The sequence below is a fragment of the Aegilops tauschii genome, chromosome 3, assembly GCF_002575655.3.
Source record: "Aegilops tauschii subsp. strangulata cultivar AL8/78 chromosome 3, Aet v6.0, whole genome shotgun sequence".
NCBI classification, from domain to species: Eukaryota; Viridiplantae; Streptophyta; class Magnoliopsida; order Poales; family Poaceae; genus Aegilops; species Aegilops tauschii.
Window position 1 is genome coordinate 592334961 of NC_053037.3, and position 20566 is coordinate 592355526.

Genomic DNA, 20566 nt, shown 5'->3' on the forward strand with positions numbered 1-20566 from the left:
GGAGATGCTCTTATAAGCTCGCTGAATAATACAAGACCCGATCGTCTGCTCACATGCTCGTTGGTACGTGTCTTTTTGTTGTAGCTAGTCGTGTGTAGTGTCGTTGATCATTTCGCACATGCATCTGTGTGGCCCAGCCGGTCACCCTCATTCCCTCAATCACGTTTAATTTTTTATTGCTTATTAGTACGTGTCGCTAACGAATTTATGGAGTGCATTGTGATGATATGCTAGGCCAGCGCTAGGTGTCAGCCGGCTATAGCAAAAAAAAAAATATGCCTCCTCTCCTGCCCGTTGAATACCCAAACCCCTATATCCGGGGATGTTTTCGCTTCCAGGTTTAATCACTTGGCTAAAAATGACCCCTGGTAATCCGGTACAGGGCACGTGTATTTTTTTAGAAAATTATCGTGTACAGTCGTCTGGTGTCCCTACGTTTTCGTTTAAAATTTTCTCAACGTGTGTAGCTCTTTCATTGGTTAGGCTAGCGTTTTATGTTGTATGTGGGCCAGTCAGTTTGCTTGACTTTGCAGCCTAAGATTTTGTCTGTGGTCCGGTGCTTCTGCGGGTTTCCATTGGCTTCTGTTCTGCGTACGTGTCTTTATTGGCTTGGTCGGTGTTCTCTGTCTACGCGGTGCCGTCCTATTCCGAGCAACAGCGGTGTCGTTTCGATCGTCCTGTCTAGAGTTACTGCTGGGTTCCGTCGCTGCCGCTTTTATGGTTGATTCGAGAGCCTGCCATTCTTCCTTGTCGGTGCCGCTATTGTCGCGTGTTCTGGAATACTTGCCGCCTACTGCTGTCGTCCTTCCCATGTTAGACTTCTACGTACCATGCTACGGCGCGGGGCTATAAATAGGTTGCCTTCCTTGTCATATTACTGCGTCAGGTCTTCATCGGTGTCTGATACATTAATTCCACTAGTAGAACGCCCGTGGTAACGCACGGGCTTTTGAAGAAAAAGAATGCTACTGACGGTGCTTAAATAACCGAGAACAATGCATGTCTCAGCTACCACACATCTCAGATCCTCGGTTCTCAGCTAACATGCTTCTTCAATCAATTACAACTATCTATTTACAAATTAAGAAAGTTCGACTCAGATACTAAAACTACATAATAAAACATATAATCATGTCTTCTTCTGAATAAAAATATTGTAGTACACAACAGATTCAGTTATTGTGACCGCTATAAATATTTATCTTCTAGTGCAAATATTTATATCCCCAGTTATTGTGATGGCTATCTATATATATCTTCTAGAGCAGATACTTATATCCAAAAGACATACATTTGCAAGTGTTTCTTGCTGCCAAAACCTACGTTAAGCTAAAATAAGTAGACTCAGCATACAATTTGAGATGAGCATAGCACAACAAGGCCAGCTTGCCTCCTTGTCAGAGAAAAAACAACTTGATTGCTCCTACTTTCGGTACGCAACATCTGCGCTAGTACATAACTAAGAGGACTACGAAAAATGATGGATGCTATTCACAACCGTCGATGCACATTTTTTTACATCGCTTCACTGCTTCGAACAATGAATTGCTGCCGTGCTCACCATGCAAAGAACATTTTTGATGCAAACAACATAGGACGACCGACCACCTAAACCTGTATTACTATAAAGCAAATACAACATAGATGTGCGTTCTCGTTTCATACTGACCTGGGTGGATGCGATAAAAACGCCATGGACAAAGCGGTCGCTAGGATGGAGATATGAACATCAAATGAACTATAGATAATTCCCAATATTAATATGTGACAGCATCTCTACTAATTATCTCTATCAATAAGCAGAAGCAAACAACTGAAAGAAGATAACTATCTCATTTCAATCCTTACATTCACACGCCAATTTGGCCTCACCTCCGCGCCCTAGCCTCACTTTTGAAAGCCTGCAAGAGGGCGAGAGATAGGAGTAAGCACAATATTCTGCAATCAAATGAAAGAGTCAGGGAGGAATTAGCATTTTTGTCATGCTCCCCTGCTCAGACCATCTCGGTGCCGCCACATCTCGTTCAGAAAAAAAAGCAGTAGCAACAGCACCCAATCCCCATCGAGATATCTCAAGCAAGGTGCCCCTTCTCTACACATCACCACTCCTCACCATCCAGCACTGGCGGAGCCTCATAGAGGCCAAACAATCGTAACCCCGCCTTCCAAAACTGCAAACAAAAAATTACTACTATGCATACTAAGTGTTTTGTCCAACCCATCAGTGAATAATAGTCCTCCCAACCCCATTATTATTAGATGAATACCCTCGAAGGATGCACACATGCATATTCATGTGTGAAGCTGGCTAGCTACTCCATGCAACTTGATTGAATGTTGTACGAGCAGCTTCATGCTGCATGTGCACAGAATGCTTGCTTACTGCTACGTTAGATGGATTCACCCGGCTGGTGGCTGCCTGCTGCATATGTTGGCATTAGATCGATTTGCCCCCTGCTTGCTGCTGCACCTACACAGACCATCTCGTGCTATGCGCGCAATCGCCAAGACCATGAGCCGACGACCGTTGATGAGCCAAGCTGCCAAAGGATGGAAGGAGCAAGATATGTTCGATTACAATGTAATTTTACTTCTAGGCTTTTTTGAACTAAAAATTTGCTTTTAGTTCAAAATTTGCCCCCCCCCCTTGATTGCTTGCCACGCTCCGCCACTGCCATCCAGTGCTCCTCCTCCTCTTCTACATCCATCGCCCACAAGTGGCTTGCATCACCCCTCCCCCAGCTCCCTCCTATCAACGGATGGCCGTGCTCCACCCGCACCCTCGTCGCGAGGCCCATGCTCCAGACACACTTATGAAGCCGCATAGAGAGCTCAGGCTCCCTTCCTCTTCCCTGACCGTGGCAAGGGTGAAGCTGCCGCCCCATGCTCCGTAGACCTCCATCCGCCCATGTTCCATCCTCCTACCATCCAAAACGGGCAGAAAAAAAAAGAACGGGGCCATCCCGTACTCCCTTCCCCTCTTCCACAACCAAGCAACTGTCACATGCTCGTCCACCAAGCCTCAACCGTGGCGCCCGGATCGAGCATGAATGCATGCACCGCCTGCCGGATCTGGCACGGATGCGCGCGGTGGCTCCTCACTTCCGTGATTTACGGGAGACGCCATGCTGGGCATGCGATGCCCTGTCGATCGATGGGGTGAGGGAGGCTAACGACACGAAACGACAATGTACTCCCCTTTAATAGTAGAGATATATGGAATTTTTTATTATAAATTCTGATCAACCAATATTCAGCACCTGGGGAGCTGGGCCAATAAATAAAGCCTACATGCTATAAAACGAATAGGAAGGCTTATATGGAAACAAAATTCGGCATCTGTCCCCACTGGATGTGCATATTTTAAGCACGAGCACTTTTGAGTTTCAGTTATACAGGTTGTTTTAGTAAATTTGAAGTGCAAATGTGTGATTTATTAAGAGATTTACTCACACTGCATGTGCAGTACATGAGCGGCAGCCGGCAGGCATAGCAAACAACGAGATTCTAAACTTCGCAGAAAACAGAAGTTCACCTTCCAATCTGAGTATAAAAGGGTCTCATTCAGATCCAGAACTATGATAAGAGACATGTTTTTTAGGAGGCATATCTACGAGTTTTTATGATGATGGTGAAACAAATCCCTACATTACATATAGCTTTTAGTATCGCAAGGAGCGTACAGTTGACAATATACAAAATGGTACACCAATAACAAAAAGACTACCCTTTTTTACTAACCTGAATTTGATCTTCAATTTGGCTCCTGACTTCAAGTAGAGGTCAATATAGAAGCAGCAGGAGCTGCAGAATAGAACATACAGTTTATACTAAGCAGGCAAAAAGAAGGAATGACCAAACAGATAAGTAATCTAAGCAGGCAGTTAAGATGTTACTACAGAGCCTAGCTAGCTGCTCAGATTTATCAATAGGCTCACGGCATGGTCCTTCCCTGTCTTATGCATTTGCATAGAGCAATCCAGAATATGCACATAGAAACATTACCATGCAATGATTTACAACCAGGTTGAATAGATTATAGCCAAAATTTTAGTATGAATGTCACCTGCCCTTCATACCGATCGAAGTAAATAAAAACATATAATTTGATACATTTTTTTCTTCTGTTATAGTCTAATGACATGGTTGGTACAATTTAACATATCTTCCCTAGTCCAAAGGGGACACAAGCTTCTATTAATAGTCCAAAGAGGCCAAGTATGCATGCTTAAACAATACACCATGTCTATTTAGTCACATGTGAGCTCTTCTTGATCATGAAAGGTACCAGGTACCACAAAAATAGTTCAGCACCATCCAAATTAAATAAGGACCGAATAAATTGGCAATGAATCCTAATGCAATGATTGGAATAAGAATAAGACAAAAAAAAGAAGCAACATAATAAACAGAGAAAGATTAAACGGACAGGTGATATAATGTCTGCCTCTTCTTGGAAAATCTAATGGCAACTCTATCAATTTCAAGTACTCTTATTGTAGATAACATCAACATAAAACTTATGTATATCTATTGATTCAAGGCTATGGATTTCTTTCTTGAAAAGGAACACAATTTATATATGAAAGGTAGCGGCTTTCATCGAAAAAGATTCTTGCTCCTGACACATAATTTCTTTACTGGTTTCTCAGCTATGGAGAAGAAAACGATTTCTTACTCACACAAAGAACTAATGGGCACCAAGAGCATTTGCACATTTCAATTCACTTGATGCTTCAACAAAGTGCCTCCTCTGCCCGAACAACTGAACACAAATGCGTCCTCTCATAGCCATGGCGGTGAACCTGCAGAGCAAACACATGCAATGATTGAAAATGAATGGGATGCTTTGCTCGGTTCTTCGAGGCCCATGCATACTCGAACAGATTAATACCTGTGTTCGTCCTCCAAACAGCGCACGGCCGGCACGGTCTCCTCCAATCAGTGCAACGCGACCACATCCTGCTCTGTTCGGCGGCGTCTGCATCATCCGTGGGGATCCGCGGCAGTGGCGGCGTCCGTGGGGATCCGTGGCCATTTCTTTTAATGATCAAACATGACTCTTGCATAAGTGATATCAGTATCCGATTAAGATGATTTTTTAAGGCACCAAAACAAGAACTGGGTGAAGACAACAATAATAGATATTAGTATCCGACTAAGATGATCTAGCTAAATACCTGTGGGTTGCCGCAGAATAACTCCTCTTGACATGCACGTCAATTGCCTCCCTTTAATAGCCCCAAATGCATAAGTTTACAACTACAAGTCGTGCGTGGGAACAAGCTGTACACAAACATATATTCATTTCATTGATCAAAATAGATTTATGATAACTAATTTCATTTGTCAAAATAGACCAGTAATCCTAGAAGAAGAAAAGTAATATACAACATATATTATAACTCCGCACTACAGCCAACCGGCTACATCACCCATGCAGCTTCACCTTCGACAACTAATAAAACAGGAAATTTTTAATATCATCCGCCTTGAATAATATAATAACATTCACTTTCATTTTATTTTTATCTTGGAGCCTCATGGTCACATGTTCACTAATTTTTTTTTAATAATACATTTTTTAAAAAAAATTACAGAAATAATACGCAAAAAAAAGATTTTTCAAAAATAATACACCATCGGCCTACTGCAGGCCGACAGAGCCCAGTCGGCCCACAGCAGGCCGACTGGAGGCCCATCAGTGTGCTGCTGGCCGATTGGGCTGTCGGCCAGCAGATTCAAGCCCAGTCGGCCTCCAGTTGGCCGACAGGGCCCAGTCGGCTTGCAGTTGGCCGATAGGCCTGCAGTGGGCCGACTAGGCTCAGTTGGCATGCTGTGGGCCGACTGGTGCATGCCTATTTTTAATATTACCGCGAATATTTTTTTAAAGTATATATTTTAACACGTTATGAATACATGGTAACATTTCTTCAAATACATTTTTAATGGAAATACCATTTTTTTAAAACCACACAACATTTTTTAAAATGCTTTTCTGAAAATTTCACAAACTTTTTTTAGAAACACGCGAATATTTTCTTAAAATGTCATGATCCATCTAAACATTTGTTAACCCACGTGATATGTGAGTATATTGATTGTAATATCATCTTATATTATGGGATGAAGGGAGTACCATTTTGTAGAATGTCATGGATATTTTTTGGAAACACGAGAATATTTCCAGCAAAGGTGACGTACATTCATTTAGTGGCACGAACCATTTCTTATCATATTTTCCAAAAAAATTGCATGCATTTTTTGAAAGGCGGGAACTTTTTCCATTGTGATGAACATTTGTTTTGAAAGTTATCGACATTTCCAAACTGCGCTTTTCGCGCCATCCATTTCCCGCCACCCATTTCCCGCCACCCATTTCCCGCCATCCATTTCCCGCCACCCATTTCCCGCCACCCATTTCACGCCACCCGTTTCCCGCCACCCGTTTCCCTCCTCCCATTTCCCGCCAACATTTCCCGCCATACCGCAGTCGTTCTTTCCCGCCATTTTCTCGTCTCTATCTATAAAACCCCCTTCAGACGGAGCTGGATAAGCATTGCAGTGTAGTGTAGTTGAGATGTCCCATTATCCTTTCGATCGTAGTTTTCACCCTGGGATGAGCAGGACTCTTCTGAGGCTAGCTACCGATTTCAGGATGGATAATAGGATAGTTCCATGGGACGAACTCACCGGTAGTGACACCATAATGAATGAGTTGGCTCACCAATTACGTAGTTCTGGGTGGCCTGAAAGGACCTATGAGGAGGTACGTAAAGAACTTCTTAGGTTGCATGACAGGTGGAAGAAGGTAGTGGTGCCGAAGAGTGAAACTTTCAGAAGGATTGCAGCAAATAATCCATGTTTATGGACTGAGGAGAGCGAGGACGAAGATGATATCTTCATGCCGCCGCTTCCGGGTTCTGCATCGTCGAAGGGCAAGAGTTCTTCATCATCGAAGGGCAAGGTTTCTGCATCGTCGAAGGGCAAGAGTTCTTCATCGTCGAAGGGCAAGAGTTCTGCATCGATCGAGGATGACGATGATGACTTCATGTAGTTTTTATGCTGTATGTTGTGAGTTCAGTTACGTGCCATTTAATTTGGATGTAGTTCTATCTAGTTGTTTGTAATGTCTCGTTGTATGAATATTATGTTCTATCTAAATATGATCTTGTAGAGTAGTCATATGTCTCGTAGAGAAGTACATAGTCATTTGTCTCATACATAGAATAGACATAAGTTCTCACACAGAAATAGATGGTAATGTCTCTACTGATACATAGGAGCGGCAATGACGACGTCTGGCCTGCCGGGGAGGCGGATCTCGAATGACAAATGCATCACATATAACTCGGTTTCCTGTAGCAATGCAACTGAACAACCCTTTTCCATTCCCATTCGCTCAGCATTTCTTGAATCTTGCCATCATCAGTTATGTCAATCAATTTTCTTTCCCCAGGGCCATCCGAATGCTTGCTGCTGACGTAGTACACAAAATCGTCTTCCTTCAACCCTTGCTTCAACATGAATTTAGTCTTCAACCAATCAAAAGTGAGGTCCACTTCACTAACTTGCACAACACTTGGAGACAAGCCTTGGACATGAACAATAGGGCTAAGCACCCACTGAGTACTCTCAGCCATCTGCAACACACAAATCGCATTGAGTACCTACCCTACCCCTTAATATCCCCACTAACAAATATTAGACATGTCTATATATTACGAAGCTATATATTACAGAATATTAACGGAGCAACTAATACAATTCACCCTCCTACAATTATATTACGAATATTTGCCGTAGCAACTACAAATATTGACAGATTAATTAGTTGACATCTAAAAATATTAACAAAAACTACCGGAGCACGTACGAAAAATAAAATGTGGGCTTAAATATACCCTTGAAGCGTGCGTGCGAAGGATGAAGGACGAACGGCGGCCACCAAACTGCCGGTGCTCCGGCTCGAACGAAGAATGACGAACAACAGCTTCACCTCCACCATAGTGCTCCAATTTACCACCAGCACACTGCAATGCTTATGCAGCTCCGTCTGAAGGGGGTTTTATAGGTAGAGAGGAGAAAATGGCGGGAAAGAACGGCTGCGATAAGGAGGGAAAGGGTTGGCGGGAAACGGGTGGCGGGAAACGGGTGGCGGGAAACGGGTGGCGGGAAAAGGGTGGAGGGAAACGGGTGGCGGGAAACGGGTGGCGGGAAAAAGTTGGCGCGAACATATGGCGGGAAAAAGTTGGCGCGAACATATGACGATGATGACTTCATGTAGTTTTTATGCTGTATGTTGTGAGTTCAGTTACGTACCATTTAATTTAGATATAGTTCTATCTATTTGCTTGCAATGTCTCGTTGTATGAATATTATGTTCTATCTACATATGATCTTGTAGTTCCGATAACAGAGTACTAAAATAGAGTAGGCATATGTCTCGTACATAAGTACATAGTCATTTGTCTCATACATAGAATAGACATAAGTCTTCCACAGAAATAGATGGTAATGTCTCTACTGATACAGATACATAGAAGCGTCAGTGACGACGTCTGGCCTGGCGGGGAGGCGGATCTGGAATCGGGGACCATCCCAACCTGTCGGGTGCCCTAACGTGACGAGGAGGAATCTCAGACTCTCCCTGGTCATGCTGTGTATCCTGTGTGGGGCCTGGTGGAGGAGTCGAAAACATGTTCATCCACTGGGTGTGCTGCGACATCTGAGCCTGTATGTTGTCCTCGGGATGTTGATCACTCCCCCACGTATCATGTGATGCCGACATAGACGCCTGATATCCATAGGCCCCTACGCGATGGAACGGTTCATCATGAAGAATGAGGTCGCGTCAATTAATATTGAAAACAATAAATATGAAGACACATACCTGCTGGGTGTGACGTCTGCTCTGGCTGAAACACGAAACTGGAGGGACCATGCTGTTGTGGCTGTGGAGAAAACACGAAGCTCGACGAGGGACCGTGTTGCTGTGGCTGTGGAGAAAACACGAAGCTCGACGTGGGACCATAGTGCTGCGGGTGCCACGTAGAACTGCCAGGTTGGTCAGGACGGGGTGGCCTGGTTGTCGGCTGCTGTGCTAGGCGTGGACGTGGTTGATGTCGTTGCATGGAGTGACGCGGCTGCTCCTGCTCGTGCTGAACAACATCGGTTCTCCGGGTGCACGTGATAGCCTCGTACACAGTCCGTATCTTATTCTGAATTCTTTCCAAGAAGGGCTGTACCACTGGACGATGTTGAAGAAGAGGTCCAGACGATAGTGATCGTCCAAAGGTGGTCACGTCGTCGTACAGTTCGCGTGTCAAGGTAGCCTGCAAATTTCCATGACGATTAATAATGTCTGTCTCTTGCACGTCAAAGTATGTGGCAACATTACGTAAAGAAAAAATATCTTACCGCGTACTGCCTAGAGCCCGAAGTATCATAGCTCAGGTACATATCCGACGGAGTAGGATCCGGTAACTCCTCTGGGTGGGAGTACTCAACAATGCGTAACCGTGTTCCGGTCATGTAGCGCCGCAAATAGAGATTGAATTCATCGAGATCGAAATTGTGATTCGCGTGCCATAGATTTGTGTTTGCTGTCTCCCATTCTATAACATACGGCTCTAGTCTAACTAGCCATTCAGCAGTTGTCCTGTTCATGCCCTTCCTTGTCGTCCTAAAATTGTGGTGTGTGTTCAACAATTACCTAAAGCTTTGAATGGAGTACTATGAAAGAAAATGCAACATTGAAAAACTGGTTAATACCTGTGGATGTGTGCTGGCACCGGGTTCTCTATAGGGGGAGGTAGCTCCAACTGCAGAAGACCAAATTGCCTCATAACCCTCTGTTGTGCCATCTCCTCGACGAAGACATCGAAGATGATCTTCGATTTTGTCATCCAGTAATCTCGGTCCCTTGTGTATAGCACAGACATACCAGCAGGGTATCTCGCTTGTATGGCTGCTGCCGTGTAGGGCTGCCAGATTACCCCGGTGTACGCATCGAACTGCTCGTTCAATGTTGTGTACACCTTCCTGGTCTGATCACTAGCAAAGCGTCTCTGCAGAGAATAAAAGTTAGTAGCCGCTCGCATCGATCGATCTCTTGTGCAGAAAAAGTTGCATTAAACTACAACACGGTGCATACCTTGCGACGAGTCCAACACAGACCGAAAGTAGGCATGTCGATGCCCTCAACATCAAACATGGCGTCTATAGGCTCATGAACCCGTACATCTGGTCGCCCTATAGAGAACCTCTCCCACGACCACAGCTGTAGGAATAGAGGGCATCCAAGAAGGGCTGGCTTTCTCGATGTAAGCTGGCAACCGTTGCACATACCTCGGTATGTACCCGCTAACACTGCCGAACCCCAACTCCTCTGTCTGATCTGATCCGCCGTCTGAGCGCTCGCTATCTCGAGTGCCATAGGGATGTAGAGGGCGCTGATAGTGGTGACATGGTTCTCCGTGAACATCACCTTGCCGAAAAGCCACAGTAAGTAGGCCTCGAGGCTCCGAGTGATCTGTTCCGCAGTCAAGGGCTTCCGGAAGTTCTGGATCTGCATTAAGCGAAGAGAAAGTTTTAGTAAGCCGCAATTATTTTCTCTACAACTTTATGCGCGATAACTTGAAGAGAATAGGTAGGGGAAATTACCCGGAAATTTAGCAACCACTCATTACTTAGGTCCGTGATGCTCCCATACCGGATCGGGAGCATCCGGAAAAACACCGTGAAAACGTTCTGTGAGAGCTCGCTCCCAACCAGCCGGTGCGTCCAACGGTCCTACGGCATGACCTGCCAACGGTAGTCCCAGCAAAAGTGACACATCCTCCAGAGTAGGAGCCATCTCTCCCCATCTGAAGTGAAACGTGTGGGTCTCTGGCCTCCAATGGTCCACTAAGCAGCTCAGCAAAGACCCATCGATGGCGACGCGTTTCTCACCCGGGATAGACTCAACCAGACGCGCGAAAGGTAAAAGGCCGGCCCATTTCAACCTTCATCAGAGAACTTTTCAGTTACTGTCTCCCATTTCAACCATTAATATGCATGTCAGTGTGCAAATTAATAAAGCACGTACCGCTGAAGCCATCCTGAGTGTATCTTCCAGTTTTCCTTAGGAGTGCGAGTGACGAGAGGCTCAAGCTTGCGCTCATACCATATCGCACCACGATGACCCTTATCAATGTCCCCATTCAGCAACCACAATCCCGACATTCCTGCACTTACAAAATTCAGAACAAAGTGCCACACTTAATAAAAATTCAGAACATAGTGCCACACTTAATAAAAATTCATAACGTAGTGGCACACTTAATTAAAATTCATAACATAGTGCCACTCTTAATAAAAATTCAGAACATAGTGTCACACTTAATAAAAATTCAGAACATAGTGGCACACTTAATAAAAATTTCAAAACATAGTCCCACACTTAATAAAAATTCAGAACATAGTGTCACACTTAATAAAAATTCAGAACATAGTGCCACACTTAATACAAATTTCAGAACATAGTGCCACAGCACACTTATTATAAATTCAGAACAAACTAGTGCTAGCTTAGCTTCTTCCTCTCGCCCTTACTCCTCTACTACCTCTACCTCCTCTTCTTCCCCGGTTGCCTCGTCCACGCCCAGTGACGAAAGTGGGACAATTAGTGTCCCTATGGCCAAATTCATTGCATAGAATGCATTGCCTAGTCGGACCTCCTGCTTCAGATTCATCCATATCATTTCGGATGCGCTGACACTGCCGTCTGCCTCTACTTGTACGCATATGCTCTGGGTTTGGAATGTAACGCCTATCGGCGGGGTTGACGCTGTTGAAATTACCCATTGCTCGAAAACCCATCAGCTCACTTGTCCAGGTATTGAGGACAGCCTCTTTCAGAAAATATGGAGACACAAACGATATTGCGTCCATTCCAAGCTGCCCGCAAGCAGCAAGTACATGTGAGCAAGGTAGGTGAAGCAATTTCGGTTTATTGCATGTGCACTCACACGTTGGCCAGGCTTCATTGCCAATTTTCACCTCATGCGTCCTCAACTCATTTGCACATCCGAATTTGTTGTTGGCTAAGCGGACCTCAAACCTTCTTTCTTGATTACCGATGGCGACTACAGTGTGTGACCTAGCTTTTTGCATCTTGTTGTCCATGTACTTCGTGACTCTTTCACAATACCGTGTATTTGGGTTGTTCAAGATATGCTGCTCTGCTATTTGACGTCTGTCTCTGAAATACTTGACGGTGCCATAGAAAATACCCTCAACGATGGCTGTAAGTGGCAATGCCCGGTTTCCTCTGAGGACAAAGTTGTATGTTTCCGCGAGGTTCGTTGTCATGACACCGTACCTTGCTCCATGTGTGTCATGTAGCAAAGACCACCTCTCCAGAGGCTCATGCTCTATCCACTGCTCGAAGGTTTTAATCGACCTCCCGAGCCTTCTCCTAGTACCAGGTGGGTCAAAGCCTGGCAGGTCACATAGCCCAACAGCCTCCTCCTCCACGGCCGCTGTTCCTGTTGCCAACTGTGCAGCTACTGCTTCAACATGTGCCCTCACCGCTGCATCTCTTGCAGCTTTCCTGTCCCTCACGTGTCTCTGTGTGCACACATTAAGTCTGTCGCGTATCAAATTGTACTTCCATAACTGGTTCTGCTTGCAGAGTTTTTTGAACAGATTCATCAGGTTCTTATTTCTAAACTGCGAGAAGAAATTAGCCCCGAGATGGCGCATGCACCAACGGCTCTGCAAGTCCTGCCATGGAACTTGTTCCTCAGGGCCTGGGTTTGTCAGTGTCCTTATCGCACTGAGTATACCTGCATGCCTGTCATGAAGGATGCACACATTCGGCTTCTCCTTGACAACTGATATTTTCAACTGCCTGAAGAACCATGTCCAACTTTCAATGTTCTCACTCTCCACAAAAGCAAATGCCAGTGGGACGACTTGATTTTGGCCGTCTTGACCTATGGCTGTCAGTATCTGACCCTTGTACTTGCCTGTGAGAAAAGTACCGTCAACACATATCACCGGTCGGCAATGCCTGAAAGCTTCGATGCATACACCGAAAGAGAAGAAGAGACGATGCAAAACCCTCACAGTTGGGAACTCTGGCATGAACATGTCTTGGATATCGATATAGGTGCCTGGATTCCGCTGCTGCAGGGTGTGGAGGAGGTGGACAACAGAGTCATATGCATCAAAATAAGAACCAAATCTCCTCTCAAGCGCTGCATGCTTAGCCCTCCAAGCCTTGCCATAAGAAATTCTGTACTTCAACCTGGCGAACACTTTTGTCTGCACTGCCTTCACTTCCATAGCTTTGCCTTGCACTATCTCATCGTAAAACAGTCGAGCAATAAGCGTGGATGAAAGGTTGGCATGATCTTGAGGGATGCAGGGAATAAGACAAGTGTGATTAACTAAGTCACTTATCACCCAACTTGTGCCATACTTAGGGAGAAAGCCGTGCACCCTTGCGGGACAATCTGCATTCTTGCATACCATTGTGAGGAATTTCTGACTGGACACCTCAGCTTTGAAAACCCTTTGCGTGGACATTGCCCAATTAATTATTGCATCCTTCAGGGCTTGCTTGTTCGGATACATAGCACCCGTCGCAATATTGTTCTGGTGATATTGCCAGGCTGAATCATGTCCATCATTCACGGTCATTGCAGATGATAAGTCATGATTCCACCATGCAGGATTCGGGACCTCCTCTGCATTTTCTTCTTCATCTGACTCGTCAGAATCATCGGCATGACCCCTTTCAACATCGGTGTCTTCTTCTTCCATCTGGTTCTGCATGTGCCCATCTACCTCGTCAGCGTCCACCTCGCCATTGTAATCACCATCGGCATTTCCTCCTTCTACCTGACTACTCTGCCCTGGTTCATAACCATAAGCATTTCCTCCTTCTACCTGACTGCTCTGTCCTTGGTCGTAACCATAAGCATTTCCTCCTTCTACATGACTGCTCTGTCCTTCGTAGCCACCCTCCCCTTCATGTGCAGTGACCTCCTTCACGACGGGAAGCACTAAAGCAACAGGATTGCATCCCCTTCGTTCACAACCTTGTAACCACCGCACCCAATCGGAGTCTCCCTCTATTGGCCTCAAATAAAAGTAAATTTTTGAACTTGACCGTGTCCACAATGCATGAACACCGACGGTGTTTGTTTCAGTATCAAGACCTAAACTTGCCGCAATCCATTCTTTCAACTGACTAACAGACCATGTTTGTGGTGCGCTGATTGCAACCTCTATGTGAGTAAATTCACTCAGATCTGCTCCCAACTCATTTGTTTGGACAGTACCAGGACCATAGTAAAATCTCAACTTCACTACATCGGACATCTCGACTCACCTATTTTTTTCAACATCGAAATACAAGTATTAGACATGTCTATATATATATTACCAGGACCATAGTAAATAATATAATAAATAGGCCCATGTTTACTAATAATAAATAGGCCTCAAATAATAATAAAAATATAACCGACAAATATGATAATTCAGTTTATTTGAATTATATGGCCATGTTGATGTATTTTTTATTTTAATCTATGTTAAAATAATTTAGAAAAAGGCATTGCTTCTTATGGGTTAAACTTTAGAAAATACGCATAATAAAGGTTAGCGGGTAATCCGCTTCATATTCGCATCGGGTACGGACTGAAACGTTTTTTAACATGTAGTTCTACTTTTCCTATTTTTTGCTTGCTTATTAAATTTTTATTATGTTTCCAACTCTTCAAAAAAAAACTTCTTATTCGTTTTTTAACAACGTTTTTTAACATCGTTTTTTAACATGTAAGATTATTCGTTTTGCTATGCACATGCCGCCGACCCCAACTCTTCAAACTCTTTTTTTTAACATTGTTTTTTAAATTTTTATTATGTTTCCAACTCTATTTTTTAACATCGTTTTTTAACATGTAATATTATTCGTTTTGCTATGCACATGCCGACCCCAACTCTTCAAAAAAAAACTTGTCTCTTCTTTCCAAGTTTTTATTCATGTTTCCGACTTCTTATCCCGCAACTGTGTACGTGTCAAGTATTAAGCAACAACTTATTATCCCACTAACAACTAATACAATTCACACACCTACAACTATATTACGGATAATCGCACATAAATTTATTTTCACATCAAACGAAGCGTGCGTGCGAACGAATAATATTTACGTATACTACCGGGGCAAATAACAATATTTCCGCATACTACCGGGCCAAAAAACAATAATCGCACACAAATATTTACGTATACTACCGCGGCAAATAACAATATTTACGTATAATCCCGGACCACCTACGAAAAATAAGATGAGGGCTGAGGTATACCCTTGAAGCGTGCGTGCGAACGAAGAACGAAGAACGAAGAACCACGAACGAAGAACGACGAACGACGAACGACGAACGACCTCCACCACCACCACCTCCACCACCTCCACCACCTCACCACCCCAACTGCCCCAACGACGAACACTGCCCCAACTTCACCACCACCACCTCCACCAAAATGCTCACCACGACCACCACGAGCTACCCCGTCAGTAGATCGACACCTCTTTTCGCTGCCCTAAATGAGTTGAACCCATTCACGGTGCCAAAATCGCGAAAATGTAGCTCATTTAGGTGCACAAATGGGTGCCATTTTTCTGTAGAGAGAGGAGAAGGAAGAACACAGAAGAATGCAGCAACGGGAGAAGAAGAATGGAGGAAGGAGAGGATATGGGCAGGGAAGGAGAAAAACAAAGAAAAAAGAAAGAGGGAAGGAGAGGATAAGGGCGGGCTGGCCTGCGTGCGTCAGGTCGGCCGCACCCTGTCGGCCAACAGGTGGCCGATCGGCCTGCGGGACGCCGACAGGGGCGCACCACGCCGACAGGCCGCTGCCTCCCCCCTCGCGACGTGGCACGACCAACCACAGGCCGCCGCGTGGCTGGCCGGCCTGCAGTCGGCCTCCTGATAGCCGATCGGCCTGCTGTGGGCCGACTGGGCTCAGTCAGCCTGCAGTGGGCCGACGGTGTATTATTTTTGAAAAATCTTTATTCTGCGTATTATTTCTGTAATTTTAAACAAAAAATGTATTATTTAAAAAAAATTAGCCACATGTTCTAGGAAATTTTAATTTCAGACGGCAATGATATCTACCAGCAATAAGATTTCTAGATGTCCAGAAATGCAGTATATTTCTGTGTATGAAATATTTTTCAGTAATAATGCACATGGAAAAGATATAATCATTTTTCTGACCTCAACCTCGACAAGCGCAACTGCATCAAGATGCCCACTATTGACACAATATCTCCAGCGCCCTTGCTCAATCCCGGCCTCTTTGTGTACAGCAAAAGCAAGAACATAGCAACAAGACTGCTTGGACGCTATTGCTCCACTTGACTTTGTAGATTGCTTCCTCAGATGAAGTTTTAATTACCTCTAGTCCTGGAATAAAAGAATGAAAATAATTTAAAGCCTCAATGAAATGTTGAGGGAGTAACAAAAACTTCACTCATTTTTTCGAGGGAAAACTTCACTCATTTTGTTATACCTCCAAATTAAGGGACTAAGAAAGTCTGGAATAGAAGAACCACATATTCCGAAATGCAGTTGCAAAAAGAGTGGAAACATAACAAAGTAAAATAAACCTGACAATCATCTAAAAGGGTCATTTACACTTTTTGTCTTATTTTTTCCTCATTTGAAAGGGACATCACATTGTTTTTATGTAAGTGCTTTACGGAAGAATATAAGAAGACATGAATCAGTTTCATTCTTGGAGAAGTGCAGACTGCGAGGCTAAAGATCAGGAGAACACTAATAGAACCTTACCTCTGCCACACATGAAACATGCCTCTGTATGGCGTTACATTAATATAGTGTGTCAATATAACCAGCTGGAGTTACTTGGGCAAAGTCCTTTCTCCTTGTGATCGTCTTCGATCAGAATCCTCACTGAATGAGCAGTTGTAGCAAAATCCCAAACCGGGCTTTACAATCCAAGACCAAGACAGCCACACGAAGACTCTTGATGGAATCTTGCAGCCCCTGATTTGAGCTTGGTGGCACAGTCGGGCACTAATATGTGTCGATGTGTTCGCACAAGGAGTGGAGTAGCAGAAGCGTCCAGGCCCTGACGGACGAAGACCCGCAGGTTGTGGCCCGTGGCCGGGAGTGCGGCGGTGTGGCTTTCGCTCCCCTCAGCCGTGGCGAAGGCGCGGTCGCGGTTCGGCCAGTCCCCCCTAATCCGGAAACGCGGCGCCGTCCACCGCCGGCAAGGAAGGTAGCGGTAGGCAGTGACGCGTGTGCACGTGAGAATGTACGTCTATGACCCAGATGCGGTTACAAAGAACGGCGTCATCTATCCTGTTCGCCTTGCCGAGGCACTGGATCACGATGGTGTAGCTCATTATGTTGGCCTCTATGCCGCTCTGTAGCATTTCCACAAACAACTGGAGTGCGCGGTTGGCGTCCTTGATGCTCCCATAGATGTTGATGATGGCTGTGTAGCTCCACTTGTCCAGCTTCATCTCCTCGAAGAACTGCTCGGCCTCAGCCACCAGCCCCACGTCGGCGCACATGCGTGTTGCAGAGGATGTTGTGGGCGGGGATCTTCTTGTCGCGCATCTTGTCCCAGAGCTGGAGCACGTCGCGTCCCCAGCGTGCCCGGCAACAGATCTTGGCCACCGCGGTGCGCGTGCGCTCGTTGGGCTCGACCCCCTCGGCGGACATTTCCTCGAACAGGCTGCGGGCCAGCCCCAACTTGCCGGTCTTGCCGATCGCCTCGAGCAAAGCGTTGTAGACGAGGATTTAGGGCTTGATGCCGACCTCCCGCATCTTCTTGAAGACGAACTGGATGCCGTCCTAGTCGCCGGCCTGGCCGAACATCTTGGTGAGCATGCCTTGCAGCGGCGGGGGCGGGATTCAAACCGCCCTGCCTTGCAGAGGCGGGGGCGGGATTCAAACCGCCATGCCTTGCAGCAGCGGCGGCGGCGTCTCCCCCTTGTACTGCGCGGTGGCGGCGGCGGCGGCGTCTGCCCCTCGGACGGCGGCGGCGGCAACGATCGATGGGAGGGGTCGATGGATTTTTTTTTTGCGCCGGCTGCAGCGGCAACGATAGATGGGATCGACGGGAGTGGGCGACGGCGAAGGTTAGGATCGGCCGCGGCACAGGGATGGATGTCCGGCGGGGGCGAAGGGATGGATCGGGCGTGCGAAGGGATGGTTGGCGGCGGAGAACAATCTGCTGCTGTGGGCAGGAGGCATCGATCGTAGGTTTTTTTTTTGGCACGGGTTTATTTTGCGGGAGGGTTGCGAGTTAACGGAGGTGGGAGGATGACGAAAAAAACCGAAGGTGGGAGGATGACGAAAAAAACCAGCAAAAATAAACCGCGCAGACTATTCACCAACTGCTCCATTAGGAGTAGAGATGGTCGCCTCTTCGTCCGGTCGTAATCGACCGCGTCGTCCCGGTCGGCCTCCTCGCTCGCGGTGGGTTGTAGTTGGCCGGCGCGGTGGTTCGGGCTGTGCTGTTGCTTCCGGTGTTCTGCCAGACCGGCGTGTACCTCCGGAAGGTGTTCCGGTCTCACATTCTCGCCCGTCTTCTCGGGGAGGCCTTCGGAGCGGAGGTCTATGCGAGATGAGTTTCACCGGCGAGGCCCTCTTCCCTCCTTTCTATTGTGTGTGTCTTCTTCTCTGCCTGGGCGTCGATCTGGGGTAGGAGACACGTCGCTAGCAGGCGCAACAGGGAATGGAGGCTGCAGTTGCGGGAGCCCTCCGGCCTGTGTGGTCTGAAGTGGTGGCGCTGGTGGACAGCGGTCGGTGAGCTCCCGGTGGCGCGCGGCGTGGCACCAGAGCTCGCGCTCCTCGGCTAGGGCGACGGCCAGCGCGGGACACGGCCGCACGGGCGACACTGTGGCGGGAGCACGAGGCCATGGAGGGGCTCACATAGTGTGTCGCAGCGGTGCACGTGGCCTGTTCCAGTGGGCGTCGGCACAGCTCACATGTGATTGCGGCGCTGTGCGGCCTTGCGGAGTTCGCGGTGTGTCGCCTGCGTTTTGGCTGTCTGTGCCTGTGCGTGATGTTCGTGCTTCGGTTCATGCAGTCGAAGGATCCTACTATCCGTGGCAGAACTTTGTAACAACACATACTAAGCTAGTCTACTTGTCATTTCTAATCTGTCCGTTCCGAGGCTGCATGCTGCATGCGTTCTTTTCTTTCTCCCTCGTCACGTCGCCTAGTAGTAGTACTTGCCTGGTATAGTAGCTTGCAAGTGATGTTTTGCTGACAATTAAAAGGTGATTACTTTTGTAACAATGAGAATAGCAACATCCAACATGCATGACAATAAATTCACTTCTTCCTACTTATTTTCCTAAGTCGACAATTTTACGTAATGATCTGCTATCTTAAACTGATAACATTAGTTATAAATAGTAAATACAATCCATACGACCACACTGTATCAATGGGCGCAGCGTGCCGTCGCGCGGGCTATGCTAGTATGATGTGCTATTGCTATAAAAAAGTTCGAACACTCGCATGAAAAACATCACGTGCACTGCACTTCGGCCGCTACCAGCCACTAACATTGAGCCCTGGCCACACTGGCATGCCACGTAGGCAGTGAACACACCCGCATATAAAAAATGTGACCGTATTTGCACGTCCGCGCAAGTTTGATGAACAGAAACACGTATTTTACAAGTTTGTGCTGCGTAATGCGTATGAATTGGATCCACTATGGGCCGGTTGGTTTCTTTTTATGTACCGACTGTTTCATGGTTGCATGAAATTTATACTTGTGAACTTTTCATTGTTGTCCGATTTCACATGGCTATGCTATTGTGACGGTGGATGAAATAATGAAAGGATTTGAGGAGCTGGAGCTTGACCACCCTACAGGTGAAGGGGAGAATCAGATGGTTAATGCTTTAAGGAGTACATGTCTAAGGAGGAAGGAGTACATCAAGCTTCCAAACTGGACGCCTCCTCCTCCTCCGACGAGTCAAGGCACTCCGCCTCCTCCTCCTCCTCCTCCTCCTCCGGCGGGTGATCAGGGCACTCCGCCTCCTTCTCCGCCTCCTCCGGCGCGTGAGGGCACTCCGGCTCCTCCTCCGCCTCCTCCGGCGTGTCGGAGCACTCCGCCTCGTCAGCAACGGCGGAAGACAGCCGCCGCCGCTCCGGCTCCTCCGGCGCGTCGGAGCACTCCGCCTCGTCAGCAACGACGGAAGAGAGACGTCGCCGCTCCGGCGGCTAGCAGTACAAGCAGAGGCAGGAGGCAATTCAGATACGGTCCATCTCTCAAGGCTCCGGAAAAGTTACTATATGAGAGGACCGACAAGGAAAACAAGGACATCTGTCGTGCCCAAGTGAGGGACTTTTTTTGCAAAGAAGCCTCCACCTCCGAAGGAGACGATAGATTCGGTGAAAGCAAAGCGCACTATCGATGCCCTGAAACGACCACCACCGCCTCCGCCAGATTCCAACTATGTTCGATGTCTTAAAAAGACATATCAAGATGCGCGGGACTCGGGAACTACTT

At 46.5% G+C, this 20566-nt stretch overlaps 1 protein-coding gene and 1 long non-coding RNA gene across 4 annotated transcripts; both read right to left on the reverse strand.

Annotated features, from left to right (window-relative positions):
• Window positions 1-3542: 3542 nt before the first annotated feature.
• On the reverse strand, window positions 3543-18313 carry LOC109748666 (uncharacterized). 2 transcript variants are annotated; one of them, XR_012205701.1, is made up of 6 exons: window positions 16855-18313; window positions 16279-16467; window positions 5181-5286; window positions 4895-5062; window positions 4683-4805; window positions 3543-3804 (listed from the first exon to the last, which is right to left on the reverse strand). It is a non-coding gene; the product is annotated as an uncharacterized lncRNA (long non-coding RNA). The 2 variants fall into 2 exon arrangements; XR_002229416.4 differs by having other exon boundaries at window positions 4679-4805.
• Window positions 8240-9915, reverse strand: LOC141021074 (uncharacterized). 2 transcript variants are annotated; one of them, XM_073496011.1, is made up of 4 exons: window positions 9775-9915; window positions 9421-9685; window positions 8894-9335; window positions 8240-8814 (listed from the first exon to the last, which is right to left on the reverse strand). In XM_073496011.1, exons 1-4 carry the CDS (start codon window positions 9906-9908, stop codon window positions 8549-8551), a joined length of 1107 nt encoding a protein of 368 aa, XP_073352112.1. In that variant the 5' UTR covers window positions 9909-9915; the 3' UTR covers window positions 8240-8548. The 2 variants fall into 2 exon arrangements, 1 of the variants encoding a protein (XP_073352112.1); XR_012181080.1 differs by lacking the exon at window positions 9421-9685 and having other exon boundaries at window positions 8241-8814; window positions 9775-9914.
• Window positions 18314-20566: the final 2253 nt, after the last annotated feature.